Source organism: Mirounga angustirostris, unplaced genomic scaffold, assembly GCF_029215605.1.
Source record: "Mirounga angustirostris isolate CCGP_5_RB_7025 unplaced genomic scaffold, mMirAng1.0.hap1 SCAF_3, whole genome shotgun sequence".
Taxonomy (NCBI): Eukaryota; Metazoa; Chordata; class Mammalia; order Carnivora; family Phocidae; genus Mirounga; species Mirounga angustirostris.
The window spans coordinates 60,081,027-60,101,625 of NW_026991711.1; the positions used below are offsets into that span (position 1 = coordinate 60,081,027).

At 43.8% G+C, this 20,599-nt stretch overlaps 1 protein-coding gene across 1 annotated transcript in view; it reads left to right on the forward strand.

Moving 5' to 3' along the window:
- Nucleotides 1-16,877, forward strand: part of RNASEH2B (ribonuclease H2 subunit B) — an 84,779-nt gene extending 67,902 nt beyond the window's left edge. The window contains exon 10 of the mRNA XM_045869390.3: nucleotides 1,538-16,877. Within this exon, the coding sequence (XP_045725346.1) occupies nucleotides 1,538-1,570 (33 nt within the window). The 3' untranslated portion in view covers nucleotides 1,571-16,877. The remainder of the gene's footprint in view (nucleotides 1-1,537) is intronic.
- The last annotated feature ends 3,722 nt before the right edge of the window (nucleotides 16,878-20,599 follow it).

Genomic DNA, 20,599 nt, shown 5'->3' on the forward strand with positions numbered 1-20,599 from the left:
TGAGTCTGTTTTAATTGTGAATTTTATTTTAAGGAAGGAAAAATCAGATTTACTGTGCTTCATCGTCTTGCTCTATTCCAAATGAATTCTGCTGGTTATTTTATCCTCGGCAGTGGTGGGCCAGAATTTGACTAAAGCTTCTACTCATCTGGTGTATTTCCATGCCAGACTTTTAATTCAGCTGCCAGCTTTTTAGCATTTACTGTACTTTTGTTAATAAACGTTACTTTGATGGTCTCACATGAATCAAGCCTATTTGAGAGGGAGGGATCACCAAATATGATTTATAGAGGAATTGACTTCATAGATGTTCAAAGAATTGTTACCTTACACATGTGTTTTAATCAGAATATGTATATAATTAAAGTTAGTCATGTGATTCTTTAAAAAATATATATTTTATTTATTTATTTGACAGAGAGAGAGGGAACACAAGCAGGGGGAGTGGGAGAGGGAGAAGCAGGCTTCCTGCCGAGCAGGGAGCCCGATGCGGGGCTCGATCCCAGGACCCTGGGATCATGACCTTAGCTGAAGGCAGACGCTTAACGACTGAGCCACCCAGGCACCCTGTTTCATTCTTTCAAAAGAAAAAAAGCCAAGGGACAAGCTCAGATTCATGTATTCCTCTTAAGAACTTATACTGAGCACCTGCTACATGCCAAATGTTCTAGGCACTAGAAATGCAGCTGTCAACATGGCCCACAAAACACCTGCCTTCAAGAAGTTTCTGCTCTAGGAGCAGGCGGGAGGGGGCATGTCACACATGGTGCCAGGGCTATGGAAGAGGCTGAGCAGAGGGTGACAGAGTCCTTCGGAGGCAGGTGGTTAGGGAAGGTCTAACCTCAACCTGTCCACATTATGGCATAGAAATCTGATTTCCATCAACTTAAAAAAAATTTTTTTTGAAGACATAATAGCTGCAGAATAAATTATGTTTGACCTTGTATGCAGTCAGAAACCAGCATGTTGCCATTAAACGTATTCAGAGGCATTCTTCAGAGAGATATTAGGGACCACTACTGCCTCCAGCTGGTCTACGTTTATCTATTTTTTATACGTTGGCCTCCTACTTTTAAAAAAAAAAAAAAAAGATCTGCCTTTCAAAAGAAAAGGAAAAGGAAACGAGTAGAAAGAGGGTTTAAGAATTTTTGTCTTAGAACCCTGTTTTCATGTGTTTTTATATTTTGGGTGTTCTTCTAAAATGATGGTGTGCATTCCATAAATTTGGGTGACCTTAAGATTTTGTATTTCACTCCCTCTGAACAGTGGAAAGAAAATATGCTTCCTTCGCACCCACGCTCCTCCAGGAGACCAATATTAGCCCCAGGATGAGCTCAGGGAGGGAGGCTGGCCACAGCAGGAACCCCGCCCCTTATCTGAGGTCTTCCCTCAGAAGCAAAAGTGTAAGGCTGCCCTTTCTCAGAACTAAAACAGCCCACCTTGCTTTTTTGTTCTAGAAGGTGCAGATAGTGCTTGGGGTTTGAGGTGACTGCTTCCGCTCACCAGAATACAACATATGTTTTCCTTTTCTCTCTAGGTGGCAGCACAAAGACAGAAAAGGGGCAAGTGACAGCAGGTCCAACGCAAAGCTTGGCTGCTTCTTCTATAACTTAAGACACTCTCAAGGGGCTAAGACTTTTTCTTCTGCACCGTCTAGAAATTCTGCAAATGCCGAAAAGTATACTTTAAAGAACTAACCCCTAACAATCTATTTCTTTAACACCACTAGTGCATTTGGGTAATGGCCTTTTGCGCTGGAGGCAACTCCATCGTGGAACTTGAATGCACTCCCAGAGGGTCCACAGTCTGAGAACTCAAGCCACATCACCCCTCAGCCCCCGGCCTTTCTCCCATTGTACAGTATAGTGATTCTGATTTCAAAACAGTGGGAGGAGAAGGTGCATGGTGAAATTGGGGTCCTTTCTAAAACCTGCCCACGTTGGCCTGTGTCCTCTCCTGGGGCTAGCTAGCGTGGTGTAGGTACATGTGTGCTGACTACCAGTACTTGATTCCACACTAAAAGCTTTGACGAGCCAACTTCCTACCCTGACTTCAAAGAAAAAAGAAAAAGCCTGACTTTTCTGTACTCCTTATCAGTTTGGCAGCTACTAAGTTAAAATGATAACTGAACATGTGCATTTTACAATCTGCTGGAGTTATAAACACTGATTCATTTTTAAAAGAAGTCTAATATGTGTATTATTATTATTTTTTAGAGTGAGGTCATAAGACATGGGGGGAAAGTTGAAAGTAGAGGCCAAAAAGTAATTTAGTGGGGAATTCTGATGCACAGTTGAATACGTTTTAGGGGGGTAGTGGAGGGATTTGTGCAAAAATACCCAGAGATTTGAGCTGGCTCGTCTACATGACACACAAGAGGAATAGGGTAGAAGCCACTCAGTCATCTTCCTGCATTCACACAGGACCCCAAACCTCTTCTTCAAGAAACAACTTTGTTTCTTATTCTCTGATTCCAGCAGGTAAGTAGAACCTGGTTCTAGAAAGTGCTCTGTAATTTTTGCCACACCTCCCTTCACATATAGAGATTTGCATTAACTTTGAAGGACTTTTAATATTCCTGTAGTTGATGCTCTGTAGTTGATACGTGAACCCTCCTCTTCAGAAACACAACTCTAGAGAGTCCCCTGTGGAAATTGGGTGTATGACAGGCTTCCAAGAGGGAGTGCTCGGCAGAAATCACCTGCCAACTTGAGCAAATCGGTTTGCCTCTCAGGACTTCATTTCAGGGCAGGAGAACCAACTAATGTGATGGCTGTTCCTTATCTCTTTCTCCTCCCGAAAGACACTTCTGGGAAACCTCCATGTGGGCACCATGCTCCCACGTGTATAAGGCTGCCCCAACTTCAGAAAGTCTTGTTGGAACAGCTCTGTGTCTTCCACTGACTCCACTTATCCATTGTGTCCTTGGCCCCCTGCTTCTTTCTCTTCTCCTCTTCCCTTCTTTCTCTTTCTCCCCTCCCCCCCCACCTCTACACACACACACACACCCCCTCACTTATTGCCTCAAATAGTAACCCACTCCTTGGTGACCAGTCACTGAATACTGGTGACACCTAAGTTGTCACTGGAAGCCCCATTCTCTTACCTGTGCCCCAACCTCATACCCCATTGGCCTCTGAACTTTGAAGAACTAATAACACTTTAAATTCAACACACTTAAATTATAAAAATTCATTACTTTTTTAAATTTTTACACAGTAATTCATGATATATGCCTAAAAAAGTTAAAAAGACAAGCATAGGCAAAAATGACCCCTACCCCCACCTTTGCCCAGGCTCCTCTAGGTGTTTCCTCGGCCCTGAATCTGCTTCTTTTCTTAGTCGTCCAATTTCCAATATCCAGTTTCTATCCTTTTTCTAGCTGGCAGCCCCACACTCACTTTCCATACAATCTACTTCATTGCTTTACCTATATTATTTTATTAAATTGGTATATATTTTTATGTTATATATATTATATGATATTATATTATCCTATTGATTTCTCCTTCAGAAATACTTCATAGGAAAACTAAAAGCAGATCAATAGCAATAAAACCCTGGTCGTTTCAAAAGAGCCCAGGGGGCGCCTGGGTGGCTCAGTCGTTAAGCGTCTGCCTTCGGCTCAGGTCATGGTCCCGGGGTCCTGGGATCGAGCCCCGCATCGGGCTCCCTGCTCAGCGGGGAGCCTGCTTCTCCCTCTCCCACTCCCCCTGCTTGTGTTCCCTCTCTCGCTGTCTCTCTCTGTCAAATAAATAAATAAAATCTTTAAAAAAAAAAAAAAGAGCCCATTCCTCAGCACGGCCACTGCCACCAAGCGTAAGGCTGTTTCCCAGCTGGCCTGTCAGCAGTCTTGAGGGCAGAGACCATATGGCCCATGTCTCTAGTTCCCACAGAGCTGGACAGGCCTCCCGTATTCCACCCTCATCACATGGGTCACTGTTGCACAAATAAAATGAGATACTCCTCTCTTGTAAGATTATCAAGGACGTTTAGAAAACAGCCCTGCTTAGAGCCAGAAAGGATGTGGGAAATGAGTGCTGCTAGGAAAACTATAAAAAAAAAAGGACAACTTCTGGAGGCCAAGTTGGAAAAAACGTATCAAAAGCCTTAAAATGTTGAATTCCCTTTCCTTCAGCTATACCCACTGTTAGAAATATAGGAAACAACCATGAATGTGTGCAAAGATTTAGCTACACTCTGTGACCCCTCAGGGGAGGGAGAGAGAGGAAGAGAGAGTTTAAGGAAGACTGCACATGATTTCTCCCGACTCCACCTGTGTCTTTGTCCCTTAGGCTCTGTGTACCCCTAGGACGCCACTGTAAGAAATCTTAGCCGTCAATACAACTATTTGACAACTCCTGTGAGTCCTGATAGCAGATACTCAAACATGGGAGTGGCCTTGAGGACCCCTCAACACACCATTGTGTCCCCAGAAACTCACGCGGTACTTGACATTTATGAAGTTGGTTATTACCTATTTTTTAGAAAGTGAAAACTTCAGAGGGCTGGAGTTAAATCTATCCTGTGAAAACTCTCAAAAGAACTAAGAAACATTACAGTTTATTAACTACATCCCCATGACCCAAATAAAGAACATTCATTCTTCCCCAACAAGCAGAATAAAAAATGATTCAGGAAATTTAATACAGTCCAAGCTAGTCAGAATTTTTTCTCAAGAAGATGAATTTCCTGTATCTGAAGTGAGGGGAGGCACGGGGAGCAATGGCCGGGATGCAAGCTCCCTGGTTTTCTCATCTCCCTGCTGTCCCACCACACATTGGCCAATTCCATCACATAGAGTGACACACAGTATGGGCAGCAGGGAGTGCTTCTCAACACTGGCTGCACGTTGTAGTCATCTGGAGGTTTTTGTTTTTTTTTTTAATTTTATTTATTTATTTGTGAGATAGAGAATGAGAGAGAGCACATGAGAGGGGGGAGGGGCAGAGGCAGAAGCAGGCTCCCCACCGAGCAGGGAGCCCGATGCGGGACTCGATCCAGGGACTCCAGGATCATGACCTGAGCTGAAGGCAGTCGCTTAACCAACTGAGCCACCCAGGCGCCCTCATCTGGAGGTTTTAAAAAACACTGACACTGGGGCCTCTCCCCTACAAATTCTGATAGAATTAGTCAGCGGTGTGGTCTGGGCACTGGGATTTCCCCCACTGCCCTGCCCTTCCTCCCCTATCCCCCACCCCCGCCAGGGCCTGCCTTTGATAATCCTATTTCACAAGGTCCAGGCTTCCACTCAAGGCCAATTTATTCTTATTTTTCAAAGACTTCCTAAAACTTCTGTTTTCTGGCTTCCTAGCTCACAGCCAATGGGCAGGCTCACTGAGAAGAAAAAACACCACGTTTTTATCTCAATAGCATGAGAAGAAGGGAGCAGTTAGGACAAGCGGAAGAACTCAAAACCATAAACATCAGGGTGATTTCAGTTAGTCGCTCCTAAGAATATCCTGGTAGTGCTGAACAACGTCATTCGAGAGAATGACCGCAGTCTACACCACCACTCGGCACCACGCCCTGTTATACGTGCTTGGCTTGAGGTATAAGCTGAGGCCAATTAATTTTAATATTGATTTTAAATATTTGGCAAGAGCCATTCTCAGTAATGAGCATTCATACGGTACCTACTGCCTTGGGGAAGCGCTCTCCGCCTTGAAATGTAAACCCATCCATTTGCCATCTTTATACTTCTCTCCAGGGAAGACTGCAGACACAGAGGCCCATCAGCTGGTCATGGGCAGAGCTGTGAGCGATCTTAACTTTGTAGCCCCCAGCATGGCTGCTCAGGGAATCCGCGAGCAGTGCGAGGTCAATTCGGTGAGGTAAGCTTGTCCAGGGCGTGAAAATCAGGCCGAGGACTTTGTCTCGGAAGTGGATGGAAATGTAGCTTCACCAACAGAAGAGAAAAGCCACAAAAAGAGGGAGATGGGGATTGCGGCGTTGGTGTAGACGGGCAGGTGCGCCTAAACTGGAATGATTAGGATTTAGGCGGTGTAGACCGGCAGGTGCGCCTAAACTGGAATGATGGGGCTCTAGGTGGGCGTGGCCTGAGGCAAGGCGCCAGGGGCCGAAGGGCCCTGACCCTTCCTCAGAAGGAGAAGCAGATGAGAACTCAGGAGGACGCGGTCAGAGCTCCTAAGGGGTTTGGAGAATCTCTTCGGGATAGCATTTCACCTCTCTCGGCCTGGTGCCGTGGGAAAGATGGCAGTTGCAGTTTCAAGATGAGTTGTGGTTAGAACGTGCGCCCCAAGGAGACACCACAAAGGCTGGCTAAGAACCTGTGAGGAGCAGCTGTGCAGGGGCCATGGGGTCGGCAGGCCCAGGCAGGGCCCCAGGAGACCCCATCTACCCAGGTGTGGAGAAGGAGTCAGCTTTCAGAGCCCCTCAAGCCAGCCCTCCGTTGTCAACCAGCCCAGAGGTAAGTAATCACTGAATGGGCACTAATCATTTTACTACTCATTTATCTTCCCAGTGAATGCTTTTCAACACTAGTGTTTACATTTCCAAAGAATAAAGACTTGTAAAAAGGGTGGTGGGGTTTATGGCTGCAGGAAACTGGCTCCCAGTTTGCTCTGCTGACAGGTTTATAAGACAAAGGAAGTTCTTAAGGTAAAAAGAATTTCTAAGCAAATATATTTTTAGGAAATGAATTTTTCGCCTTTTTTTCTCTTAACAAATATAAAGGTTATTTGCATTGATTTCGTTAGTGAACAATGAAAAATGGTTGAAATGCAGGGTTATGTTTTTTAAATGGGAACAAAAATACCAATGGGTTTTTTTGTTTGGTCCTGTTTTAAAAGATAAGCTCGGTAAAAGACGTTATTTTGTCCATTTTAAAAATGGCTAATTTGCCTACAATTATTTTATTAAAGTTTGAGTAAATGAATACCGTGTTGTTTAGAGTATAGTTTGCAGAGCACTAGCCTGGACAGAATGTAGTTACCTTAACACAGCCTGATTTGGTCATTGGGGGATTAATAGCAGAGTGGATCCAATTATCTTGGCTGCATTCATGATTATATCAATACGATGTGTATTAAAATGTCTGGTTTTTACCACAGAGATAGGAAGGAAGGCAGGGGAGCAGAAGGGCCTGGGGACTGGAAATGTTACCATAGTCCATGCATTTCCAGCAGGACAGGCCAGCACACGAAAGAGAATTGTTCTGGAAAGAACACGGAGCTCCTAGACCAGGAAGGTCTTCTACCCCATCCAAGTATCCTTGAGCCTGATTTCCACCACAGGTGATTCATTTCTTGGAGTTAAACCTTGGGTTGTCCACTCTGTCGTCAGGCTTTAGAAATCCTTTCCCTTCACTGGAAAAATGAGGTCCAGAGAGATGACTTGCCCCAGTGATAAGCTAAGAAAATATCCTGAATACTTTAAATCCATCTTGAGGCTTCAAAACATCTACATGCTCTGGAAAGTGAATCTCGTATGGTTTTACTTTTTTTTTTAAGACTTTATTTATTCATTTGACAGAGAGAGAGACAGCGAGAGAGGGAACACAAGCAGGGGGAGAGGGAGAAGCAGGCCTCCCACGGAGCAGGGAGCCCAATGCGGGGCTCGAATCCCAGGACCCTGGGTATCATGACCTGAGCCGAAGGCAGAAACTTAATGACTGAGCCACCCAGGCGCCCCCCATATGGTTTTCCTTTAAAATATCTTCAAAATTCACTGCTTCGATCCTTTAGACTGTTCACATTGAATTTGAAATATGAATGTCCATGGACTTTTCCGGTTTGAGTATAAAGATGGGAGAGCTGTCTCTCCCCTTCTTTGAAGTTGTGGAAGGCAAAAGTAAAATAAGAAATGAAAATAAAATATCCGTTACTAGCAAAACTAGGAGGGAGTTAAAACTAAGAACAGCAAAATAGTTGGAAGGCCTGCATACAGCAGGGGAGCAGGCTGGGGAATGGAAAAAAGGAGAGAAGAGTATATGGCTTCAGAAATCAAGATGAGTCAGTAAAATACATTCATAAAAAGGGAGAGATGAAGTGAGGAACAAAATCTGAGTTTCATGTTTTACTATAGAGGAAACAATATACAAATAAGGGCAGCAAGAACTTTCTGGACCCAGTTGTGAAAAGTAGAAATGATGGGATTAAAACGCGTGCGTGTGCGCGTGAGCAGACACACACACACACACACACACACCCTCATACACACACACACTTGCAGGGAAAGCCCTATCTGCAAGCAGCAAGAAAGAAGAGAGGTGCTTTTTGAAAACCCCTATAGCGCCTGTCTTTATTGGCTGGGGAGAATAGATCTAAAACTCATGCACAAAACCTTGATTCATAAAGAAAATCCTTACTAGGATAGAATGTGATCCTGCAAATATTTGGTCCAAGAAAAACTCGGTGGCCGCAAAGGGGAGACATTGAAGATAACCCACCCAATTTATTTTAGAGATTCAAGAAATAAAAAAAAGAAAAAGATCAGGAAAAACAAATGGCAGATGAAGTGTTACCAAAGAGCGGATGAAAATAGGAAAAGGCATTTTACTACAAATGTGAAATATTTAATTGCTGTCACCTCTACAAAGCCAGGGCATAAAGCAGAGGTGTGACTATCTGTTGGCAGTGACAGCAAGACAAGAGACCAAGAGTGAACTGGAGAGATTCAGGGTAGAAATGGGAGAAAAAATAAACTGTCAAAGAAACGAAGGTGAATTGGGAGAGAAAATAGATAATAATAAAACACAGGAGCTCAGAGGATCAAAATGAGAAAACCAAACAAAATGAAATGGATATGGGTGTGGGAAAGATTTATTAAACAGGACACAAAAAGTGAGCATAAGATTGATCCAAAAACCTGGTAATAATTGTATAATTTTTAAAAACCAAAGTTATTTAAAAATACAAAGCAAAATTTTACCAAATAGACTCAAGCGACTCATTAAAAGAATAGTATAATATGACAAAGTGGGATTTATTCCAGGCAAAGATGGTTCAATTTTAGGAAGTCTACTTATATGAATTCCCATATAAATGATCAAAGAAAAAAACCATGTATTTATCTCTTTAGATGCTTTGAAGATGTGTAGCAAAATTAAACTTCCATTATTGATCTAAAATAGTTCAGTGACATAGGAATAGATGTGTACTTGCTAACATAAACCAAGCTGAAAGTCAACGTTATGTTTAAAGGCGAAATACCAACAGCATTCCTACTAAAGTCAAGAATGAGCTAAAAATGTTATAAACAGAAAAGAGAAATTAGGCCTATAAGAATTGAAAAGATACAATATCATCATTATTTGCAAATTATATATTTGTATGCTTGGATGACCCAAGAGGATCGATCATCTGAAAAAGACTATGAAAATAAGAATTTAGTAAGGTGGCTTAATATAAAATCAATATATAGTTTTCAAAAGCTTTCATACATTTAAACAACTGGTTAGGAGAGGTAATGGAAGACCTTTTTACACTTAGAATAACAACAAAAAAGCTAAAATAACCAAGAATAATGTTCCAGATCTTTATGAAACAAAAACTTTAAACTGATCCTGAAAGACACAAAAGCAGGTTTAAACAAATGCAGGCATACCATATGCTTGGATAAAAGGAGTGACTCTCCTGAAGAGGGCAAGTCTCCCTAAATTAAATCTCCCTGTGTGTAATTCCAATTAGTATAATGCCAGATTATTTTGTGACTCAACAAGTTGACTCTAAAGCTCATATGAGAAAATTAATTAGGAAGAATATTCAGAAGAATTCTTTGAAAGAAGACTAACAGGGCACACACTAGCCATCTCACGTATTAAATGATAGTTTTATGTTACAAAAATTAAGATGTGATATTAAATGAATAGAGAAAGAATCAGAATAAAAATACTACAGATAGACCTAAATGCATTTTAAAACTTATGATACAAGTAACATGTCAAATCAGTAGCAAAAAATATGGGCCTATTTAATATGTGATTTTTAAGACAAGTAGCAGTTTAGAAAACAAAGTTAGATGCATCAGAATGAATTCTAAATGGATCAAAGATTAAATGGTAAAAGATAAAAGAAATGGAAGAAATATGGGAGACTTAAAAATAAAATTCTTCCCGGCAAAAATCAATATAAGCAAAGTCAAAAGACACAATAACTGGGAAAAGCTATTTGTACCTCATAGCACAAAGAACCAATTTTCTAGAAACGGAGATATAAAAGAACAAACCGATAGAAAAATGGGCAAGGAATTGGCACTTTAAATGAACGAAAATGCACCAAATTGCAAATGCATCTGTCCTTTGACTCACTAATTTCAGTTCTGGGAATTTATAAACCTGCACCTGTGCGAAACAATATATAGGTAAGATTATTCATGAGATCATTGACATAACAAAAGACTGGAAACAACCCGGATGTTTATCTAGAAGGGGCTAATTAATTGAATTATGTGCATCTGCATAATGTGTTCAAGTTACCAATTGCTATGTAGCAAACGACCTCAAAATACAGTGATTAGAACAGAAATGTGTTATCGCTCAGTGTTCCGTGGTTGACTGGACTCAGCTGGGCGGGTCTCACTTCGGCATTCTCATGGGGTTACAGTCAGATGGTGGCAGGGCTGAGATTATCGGAGGCCTCCATAGTCTTCACTGCCACCCTGGCTCGCAGGCTAGCATGGCTAAAGGAGCCGGGGACTGGCCGAACACCTCCTCGCATGCTGTCTCTCCACGTGGCTGGCTTGGCTTCCACACAGCATGATGGTCTCAGGGTAGTCAGATTTCTCCCCCGGGGGAGTGTCCCACTCGGCAGAAGGTGGAGGCAGCCGGCCTCTTCATGCCTAACCTGCATACACAGCCTCACTTGCACTGTATTCTACTAATCGAACAAATCATTAAGGCCGTCACATATTCAAGGGGAGGGAAGTAGAACCTGCCTCTCAATGGGGAAAAGGAACAAAGAAAATGGGGCTCTCTTTAATGTGTCACATAATGAAAACACGCAGTTGTAAAAATGAATGAGGATGTTCTGTAGGTACTGACGTGGAAAAATGTCAGGTTCTGTTGTTAAGTGAAAAAACCAAGCATAGAACAATGTAAATAGCATCTTTTGTGTAAAGTCAGTAGGCGTGGGGAATAAAAACACCTATGTGTGTTTGCTTCTATTTTCATAAAGAAAACATTAACAAGAAGCCGATTAAAAATGCTTATCTATAATGAGAGCAGTGTGTGGATAGGTTCAGAGATAGGAGAAAGACATCTTAATATAGGCCTTTTTATGTTATTTTGACTTTTGAAATCGAATTGGAAAACAAAATACTTGAACATCTTAAGGAATGCAAAGATGCTCTACCTTGCTCATTTCCTTAGGGTGCTGGAGCTATTTGGGGACCCGTGTGATGGGCTCTATTTTGACAGTCCCATCGGTTTCCAAAAAATCTTCATTTCACCATCACAATAATAAAAATCAACTCAGAAAATAGTCCATTTGGTCATATGTTTAGTTATAGCCAATGGCCCCCACTAGTAATATTGCCTACAAATTAATTGCCATATTTGTGCTGGTCTGAGGGTATGGAGAGGGGGTTATTTTTCTTCATTGTCAAATCCAAAGTGCCATTTCAAATGTAATTTTCAATATGTCAAAATTGTCAAAATAGAAGATTAGCCAGTGGTGTGCTAACTGTTAAATATTCAGGAGTTCTCCAAGCCATTTGTTAAACCACTGGTAGCTTGAAATTGACTATGGCGACTACTTCCGGTACACATAAACAAATAAATTAGCATCGGGTTGCAATGGGTGTATGAATGAAAAACACAGGGAAGAGTGGAAGAGAAGGAACAGAAGGGGTGCTCACTTACACCAGGGATTGGGCAAGGTGGTATATGGAAATTATACTGACTTCATCAGTGAGACTTAGGGTTTCCACTTTCTCTGTCTCTGTAAGAAACTGTGCAGACATGGACCGGGAAAGGATTTTTCTTAAGTAGTTAACATGTATTGCACGGTTACATGTGCAAGATACTAGGTGCTTTGCAAGCATCATCTCACTAGTCATCCTAACAACTTTTTGAAACAGGCACTATGATGGTTTCCATTCTACAGAGATGAAACTGAGAGCCCAATGGTGGAAAATGATTTGCATAAGCCAATGAGCCCCAGAGCCAGACTCCAAATCTGGTGGCTTGGCTCCAGTGCCCACTCATTTAAGCATCAGCCTGTAAACGCTTCACATTATTACTTGGAAAACTCAGAAACTCATGATGAAGGAAAATAAAGTCACCCATAATTCTAACTTCCAAAGATGACCACTGTGAACATTTTTATCTAAACCAGGGGCTTTCAATCGTTCTGAGGGCTGTGACTCATGAATAACTGTGAGTAACTGGGGCTCCCTCTGAAAAGATTTTTCTCAAAGGTGTGAAAGGTGTAATCTGAAAAATCCCACATGTTTTTTATATGGTCTGCTCACTGTCCCATTTTATTTCTTCTTCTAATAAATGGCATGGTTTTTCAAAGTGCACATTGTCCATAATCAGGTATAAAGAAATTTGACATGTTTTTGCTAGAATGATTGATGGAAAGCTTTCCTGCACTGTCGCATTCCTACTGTACCCTCGTTGGACAGCAACCTGCTTTACTTTTCTTAAGATGCTAAGTCTTGTGGTGATATGCACACATAGTCACATACAGAGTTACAATACATTTATAATACATGTTACCTGAGAGCCAGGTTCATACTCAAACACACACACACACCCCCATTAGTTTTTGGAAGAGTTGGGTCAAAATCAATTTTGATTTTACCAAATATACTCACTTTGAAAAAGTCACAATCACAAGATTACCATTATATTTTCAAATAAATGTGTTAAAGAAAAGAAAAGAGCAAAACAAACTTCCTCTTCAATCAGAGGTGTTTTTGAAAAACTTTCAGTGGCAAATAAATGGTTGAATCTGAAGAATTTTTAGAGATTTCTTTGTGAACTGATTTATTTTTTGGTCAAATGTTTAATTAAAAATACTTTTAGATATGTAAAGAACTTACGAAGACGTTAAAGTTCTTTATGGAAAGGTATTATATGCTAATAACTGATCGTGGACACTAGCCAATTGAATGACATTAGTTATGACATATATTTTGAGGCTAATTAACCTCTGTTTTAGCTCTTTTTGATTTTTAAGATTTTTAATTCCCGATTTTTAATTGGTTTTCCCATTTTCTTTGCTCCTAGTTTTCCTCCTTTTGGTCCTTAGTGCTTGGTCTCAATGGCGCAAGACCTTGCTGGCGTGGTGGGTTACTCAGGATGGCTCATCCCATCCACGGGTGAGGGCCCTGCTGCTTTGTTAGGCTCCTAAGTGACCCCTTCTTGAGTGATTTGTGGCTTCAGTGTCTTATGCTTGTCACTAGTGTTTTCAACCCTTTTCTATTAAGGCCTTTATGTATGGGAATACTTTCATGATATTTTTCATCTCTGCAACGCAAGCTTATTATTCTCATATTTTCAAACAAATGTATTCAATAGAGATGGACAAAGTAAAATTTTCCATAGCAGAAATTTAATTTCTTCCTAATGTAAGACAAAGCCAATAGTCTAAAAAGTTTTGAATCCCTTAGTTTTTCCACCCTTGGATAGATAAGGTAAAACAAGTCACAATCAGAGGGTGCTGTGTGTGTGACTGTCCCTAGCAAATTAGTGTTTACTAGTCCCTAGCAAATTAGTAAACGTTTTGTCTCCTGAAGCCTCTGGTTTTGTTGCATTAATGTTATCTCCCTGCAGTGGCGCTTCATGGACTTTCAAAATGGTACTTGTTGATCTGGAAAAGTAGCGGAGATTCCTACGTACAGCTGTTTTATTTTATTTTGTCATATGCTTAGTTTACAAATAAGTTTTCAGAAAAATAAAATGCCTTCCCTTTTCTCTCAATTGCATTTGTCATCAGCTTTCATGTTAGTCCAAGGCAGCCACGTAGTGGGGAAATTCAGGGACTGCTAAAGTCCAAAGCCACGAGCCAAAGCCTGCTCTGAGTTGTTTCTTCCCCAACAGAAGAAAGCCATGACCAGGATTTGGGGGCACTTCACTGCTTGGTAATAGAAGTGAAGTTAAACTCGGTTTTAGACACATTGAGTGATGAATCTTACTGCATGATTCAGGCTCCAAACTAACCATTCGTTTCCACTGCTGGATATCTTAATGGGAAAAATTAGCTTTTAACTTTTTTTTTTTTTAAAGATTTTATTTATTTATTTGAGAGAGAGAGAGAGAGAGAGAGAGCATGAGAGGGGGGAGGGTCAGAGGGAGAAGCAGACTCCCTGCCGAGCAGGGAGCCCGATGCGGGACTCGATCTCGGGACTCCAGGATCATGACCTGAGCCGAAGGCAGTCGCTTAACCAACTGAGCCACCCAGGCGCCCTAGCTTTTAACTTTTATTTAGGTCTCTCGTATTTAGTTCGCTCCAACTATATGTGTCTGACATCGGGCTTCATCAAGGGTGCATGAGCGAGTGTGCCTCATCTTCCCCCTACTATCTGTTGAAACATTAGCAAGTCTGCAGCCAAGCTGCCGGAGCCAAGACCAGAGGTGGTGGTGGGGCTGGGGGTCTAGAACTAAAGCCCAGTTCTTGCACTTAGCTCTGTGCCTCTTTCTTTTATTTTTTAAAGATTTACTTATTTATTTATTTATTCATGAGAGAGAGAGAGGTAAAGGGAGAAGCAGACTCCCCATGGAGCAGGGAGCCCGATGCGGGGCTCGATCCCAGGACCCCGGAGTCATGACCTGAGCCGAAGGCAGACGCTTAACCGACTGAGCCACCCAGGCTCTCCTGTGCCTCTTTCTCCATCCGTAAAATCGGATAATAATAGTCCCTACCTCATGCTCACAGGACCAGAGCACTTGGCCGGGGCTTGGCACGTAACAAGTATGCGGCCAGGAGCAGCCACACTAGGGTCGCCGCCACATTTTCCAGCACGAGCACCTTGTCTGTAACACTGACCGTTGACAGGAAGCCGCTCCATCACACAGACCTCAGGCTGCAGCCAGCTCCGCTTCTCTTTAGACTAACCGGAGCCCCCTGTGAGAGGGAAGCAAAACCAGCGAAAACACTCTGAAGCTGTGCATTTGGAGGCCGAGAACCAGATGCACAGAGCAGAGTCGGCCTGTGTCCGAACGCGCATTGTGCTCGGTCCGCTAATGCCGCCCTCACACGGATGAGTGCAGCAGTTCAGTGACCTCTCATTATCACGTTGTGAAGTTAAACAGCCACAGGATCTACGAACTCTCATCCCACAGTTAATTATTCCTAGATTTTTCTGCACCCTTGCAACATATTCTATTTATTTAACCATCTCCTGGGAGTGCCGGTCGCCTTTGTCCCCATCACACAGCCAGTGGTATAAAACTTCTGCATCTGTCAGATTTCTCCATGTGGAGCATAATTGCCTGATTTCCATTTGAAAGTGCAGCCCTGACATTACAACTGCATAGACCCACCCGTGGTAACAGTGATGTCCTGACACCTACAAGGGCATGGGGGGTGCATAATGCTGTAATAAATACGTGCACCAAATGCACTCTTGCCTTCAGATGGACCAGGTCTGAGTTTACAGCTGCGGATGAAGTATTCCTCAGGAACAAAAAATAAAAAAAATTAAAAAATAAAAGAATAAAGAAAAAGAAACCAACAGATTAGCATCAGCGTGAGTCTGGTGGAGCCAGATGGCTCTCTGTGGAAATCGAGCTTTCCCGCTTTCTTCCAGTAACCCCGACTAGCAGACAGCAAGCCTGCTAAGAGGGGAGAGAAATGATCTCATTCCTCAGCCAGGCACGTGATTTGCCTTCTTTCTCTCACACACAACTCTAGCTGAAGGAAAGTTGGAAAAGAAGACAGGGTGAGAAAGAAGGGGTGGGGAATCGGGGTTGTTGTAAAGAATTAGCAGTGGTACGTACAGGAGGGGTGAGACCCCAGCCCCTGCCAGTCTCCAGCATTTGAAAACCAGGCTCAGATGGCCCTAGAGACCAGGTGGACAGTGACAGGGGCAGCAGAAGGGGCATCCTGGCGTGTCATTATCCCTTCCACCCACGTCCATGAACTCCACCTCCAGAGGCTTGGTATAGAAGGGTTGGGAGGTTGGGCAGGGCTGGCTGGGGCAGCCACAGGATTAAGCTCTGGGCTCCCTTGAGGAAGGATGGTGGGTAGTGTTTTCAAGTTCTTACTAATGAACATGTCCACCTCTCTTGGTGGGCTGCAGGCCAGTGAGTCTGTAACAGTCCCTGGCTAGCTAGACCGGGTCCAAAGCCGGACGCACCATCTGCTTGGATCTGAGTCTGCCGTGCCCAGGACTGTGGCCTGGAGTGCAGGGAGCTGAGGGGCTGGAGCCAGATGGGGCTGCCGGGTGAAATGAACCTAACAGGTTGTAGGTGCGGGAGTGTGCCTCTTCTCCAAGGTCCTAAGGCCTGGAGGGGGCTCAGTGTGGCCTCATTGTGCCTTTCCTGCTGAGTAAAGCATTTGCGGCTCATAAACAATCTTTCTGGAGTGACAGCCAGATGTTCGGCTGATGGACATCAGGCCGACCACCAGATGTTGTTAGAGCGGAGCACTTGCAGCAGCGTGTGGAGGGGCAGGCACCCCCCAAGCTGAGCTGCCCTCTTCGTGGATGTTCACATGCCCCAGCTTGGCATGGGGGCTCCTGAGGGCCCGACCCAGAGAAGCGCATCCAAGAAAGAATGCTCTCTTGAGAGTGCCAGGGGCTCGCAGAGCACGTCGGCAGCCTGGCTGGGTTTCCCCGGGCACCTGAAGTTTGTCTCCACCAGTGCTGACTCCGGAGTAAACAGTAGGCTCCAGAGGGATACCAAATGCAGGATGTAGTCATTTACAGCTGGAAATAATGATTCCAATCATAATAAACACTGAACCAAATCCTCTCCATTTCCAACCAGGGCAAGGGCACCTGCTTCATAATTTCTGGCAGGCCTGGGTATAACTAGGCATTGAAGTGGCGTATTCTACTGGGGCCAAGGACGCAAGGCAAGCTGCCGGCTGGGAGCCCAGGCTGCGGGCTCCTGCTCTTCTCCTTCCAAAAACAAAACAAAAAGCTGCCACTCTACCGAACAACTGTTTTGCTCTCATCTCTCCAACAGTGCTACCACCTAACAGCATTCATAGTCTTGGGTTGGGTTCTTGCTTACAACTGAGCTAAAGGACTTTGAAGGAAAGTATACAGGGAAAGTAACAAGATCGTGAGCTGGATCATTTTTCCTTGTCCCCACTTTAGCAGGGAAACCATAAGAGCATTAAAAAAAAAAAAAAAATCCTAGCACTTGAAAAGGGCTTGCGAAGTGTGGGTAACTCTTCTAAATGCTTTGTGTATGTATCTGACATCCCTATGAGGCAAGTCCTCTAATTATCCCCGTTTTACAAAAGGGACACTGAGGCAGAGAGATGTTAAGCAACGTTCCCAAACTCACACAGCTGGTGAGCGGTAGAGCCAGGATTGAAAGCTGGCTCCACCTGGCTCCAGGCTCCATACCTCCAGGCTGTCCTGTGTGTTTTGATGTCAGAACATTGAGCAGGATGTGTCTTGCTCAGGTGCTTTGTTTGTTTGTTTCCTGAGTTTGTTTCCTCATCTGTTGAGTAGGCCCTGGAAGAGCCAGGAACAGTAGTAACATGTAACATATGTGACGCCTAGCATGTGTCTGATGGTTAATAAATGTTAGCTACTATTATTGAGTCTCATGGTCATATTTGTGCTCTTATATTTTACTGAATCCCCACCAAGAAAACCTTTGAGGTAGGTGGGACTGCTATCACTGACCCTATTTCGTAGCGGGTGAGATTGAGATACCAAGGTATCAAGCAGTAGAGTCAGAACAAGAACCCACATCTCTTGACTCTGCACCTTGCGCTCAGTCTAATCCTGGCTCACTGTAGCCTTGCTGAACTACGGGCCACACCTGCCTGTTTCCAGACACAAACACAGTTGCCTCCCAGAAGGATGGAGCAAGGAATTCAACTCTTGTTGCCTTCCCTTCCCCTTCTGCCCCTGGGATTCGCTGGGGGCAGAATCAGGTTCTGCCCATGCCCTCCTGGGAATTGTTGAAAGCAGTTAATGCCTCCTGGGCCCTTGCAAGGGTGAATCACAGCGTTATGTGTGCCTTCAGGTTTTCTTTATTATCTAGGTAAGATAGAAATAATTTTCCGGCCATCCCCAAATGCAGATGCATAGCCTGTACCCACAGGTCCGCTTCCCGTCTGCTTCCCCCAACCCCACCACCCCGCCAGCCTCTGAGAAAGAACATCTCCAGCACTCTCCGAGGCAGAAGGTGTTTCCATCCCCACAGCGAGACACAGTAGAGGAGTTTTCTGGGTCCTGAAGGTGGCTGGCCAAGGAAGCTGGGTGTCTGGCTGCATTCTGCTCTGCTTCCCTATCTTTCCTAACTCTGCCCTTCCTGTGATTTTCACATTTTCCCCTCCATCTTACTCTCAGAAAATCCCTGGGGAATGCAGCTTTTGTTCTATTGCTTCACATAATTCCCAGGGCTGGGAATGAAAATTATTTCCTTTCACAACCCCTGGCCGGGTGCCTTTCACATCCCGGCTGTGTTATGGGGTGATTTATAAACTGCAGGGTCTGGGGCTCTTTCCTCCACCTCCTCCCCCGCTTCCCTCCCACCATCATTTAAAACAAGACATTGCACACAACGTGCTCAGAGGTCAGGGTGTCCTCTGAAGTTGGCCACTGGGGCTTTTGCTTAGAGGCGAAGATTCAGTGGAACCATAGCGATGAGAGCATGAAAGCCATTCACCCCTGTTAGAAGAAAACAGAAAGAGGCCCCACAGCTGAACTTATCATCTGTGGGAACAAACAGGACTCAGTCTCAAAGGGGAGGGGGTTGGCTTTGAACTGAGAATTGTAAAAGCACATTTTCCAAACTTGTCAGGATTGTTTCATTTCTAGACTTTTACTCTCAAAGGAACCATGAGGAAGAGACGCAGCTTAAGAAGTTTTGAGCTGAGAGATGAAAAGGTACTTTTCTTTGTTTCCATAAAACTGAGGAGGGGACAAATGAAGCCAGGGGGTTCATTTTCCCTGTGTTACAACAGAGCACAGAAAGCAGACGGCAGAGCGTCATTAGGAAAGTGAGGTGTCCCTGTCCAATCTGAAGACCGTTGTCTGTCAGCTGCCTCCACGGAGTCCTGTCCTGCCACTGAACCCGCTTCAGGTGTCGATTCCTCAGAAGCTGAAACAAGACAATGAGGTGAGCACATCAGTCAAGCTTCAGACTGGTCTCTCTGGTCAGGGGGTTTCTGTCTGAGCCAGGCCCCAGCAAACACAGTGTGACCTCTCTGGGCTTCCTCTCCTACCTCCTACTCTCCTACCTCCTGGGCAGGAGAACGTCTTCGGAACTGAGGCTGAAAAAGCCCATACAGACCTCCGCCTTGTTGCTATTGTATTTCTTTTGTCCCACCTGTGTCATCTTGTTGGTCACATACCAGCTCTTTACTTGTGCATAACTCACACAACAGCCCCAAGCCTCCAGACTTTGCTGGCCCTGTGACTGTCTGTGAGGTCCAAGCATCAGAATCATACAGGCCAAGGTTCACACCCGGCACGGCCACATTCCTTGTTAACCCCTCTGGGCCTCGTTTGTCCTCATCTGAAAAGTGGGGAGATGATGATTACACCTACCTCCCAGGGTTGTGGTAATAAGTAAATCATATGATTTACAGAAAGTGATTAACACAATGATAACACAGAGTACGAACTCAAAGATGCCGGTTCTTATTTCTAAGTATGGAAGGGAGCCCAGAGAGAAGGTACTGGAAAAGAACTACCTCTAGGAACGAGCCACACAAGGAAGGAGGGAGGGAGCAGGTCTCAGAGAAGGAATGGAAAAAAGAAGGCTGATGGAAGACCATCTCCACCTCATCCTGCTCTCCCTGCGGTTTCATTTGGAAAGGTTAGCATCTAAGATTTTCAAGTCATGTCATTCCTGTTTCGTTGCTTTCTTTCTTTTCTTTCTTTCTTTCTTCCTTCCTTCCTTCCTTCCTTCCTTCCTTCCTTCCTTCCTTCCTTCCTTCCTTCCTTTCTTTCTTTCTTTCTTTTCCTTCCTTCCTTCCTTCCTTCCTTCCTTCCTTCCTTTCTCTTTCTTTCTTTCTCTTTCTTTCTTTCTTTCTTTCTTTCTTTCTTTCTTTCTTTCTTTCTTTCTTTCTTCCTTTCTTCCTTTCTTCCTTTCTTCCTTTCTTCCTTTCTTCCTTCCTTCCTTCCTTCCTTCCTTCCTTCCTTCCTTCCTTCCTTTCTTTCTTTCTTTCTTTCTTTTCTTCTTTCGTCATTGTTCCAGAGATATTTGAGTTCAGAGAGGGTCACGTAATAGATTTGTGGCTCTAGAAATCAGGAAATGCAGGAGGAGCGCCTGGCTTCAGCCTTCTGTTCCCAAATTAATGAATGACTTCTTTCACCAGAAGGGACTGTTAGCACTTCAGACATCTTCCTGAACCTGGATCAGTGATTAACCTTGTTTTCAGATCCTAAAAGCAATGGGTAGTTCTCAGCACGAATAATTTGCTAAGGTACTAGTCATGAAGGAACATAAGGGGTGATATGCATGTGAAAAAATTGGGGCTAGTGGGCCTGTCCCCAG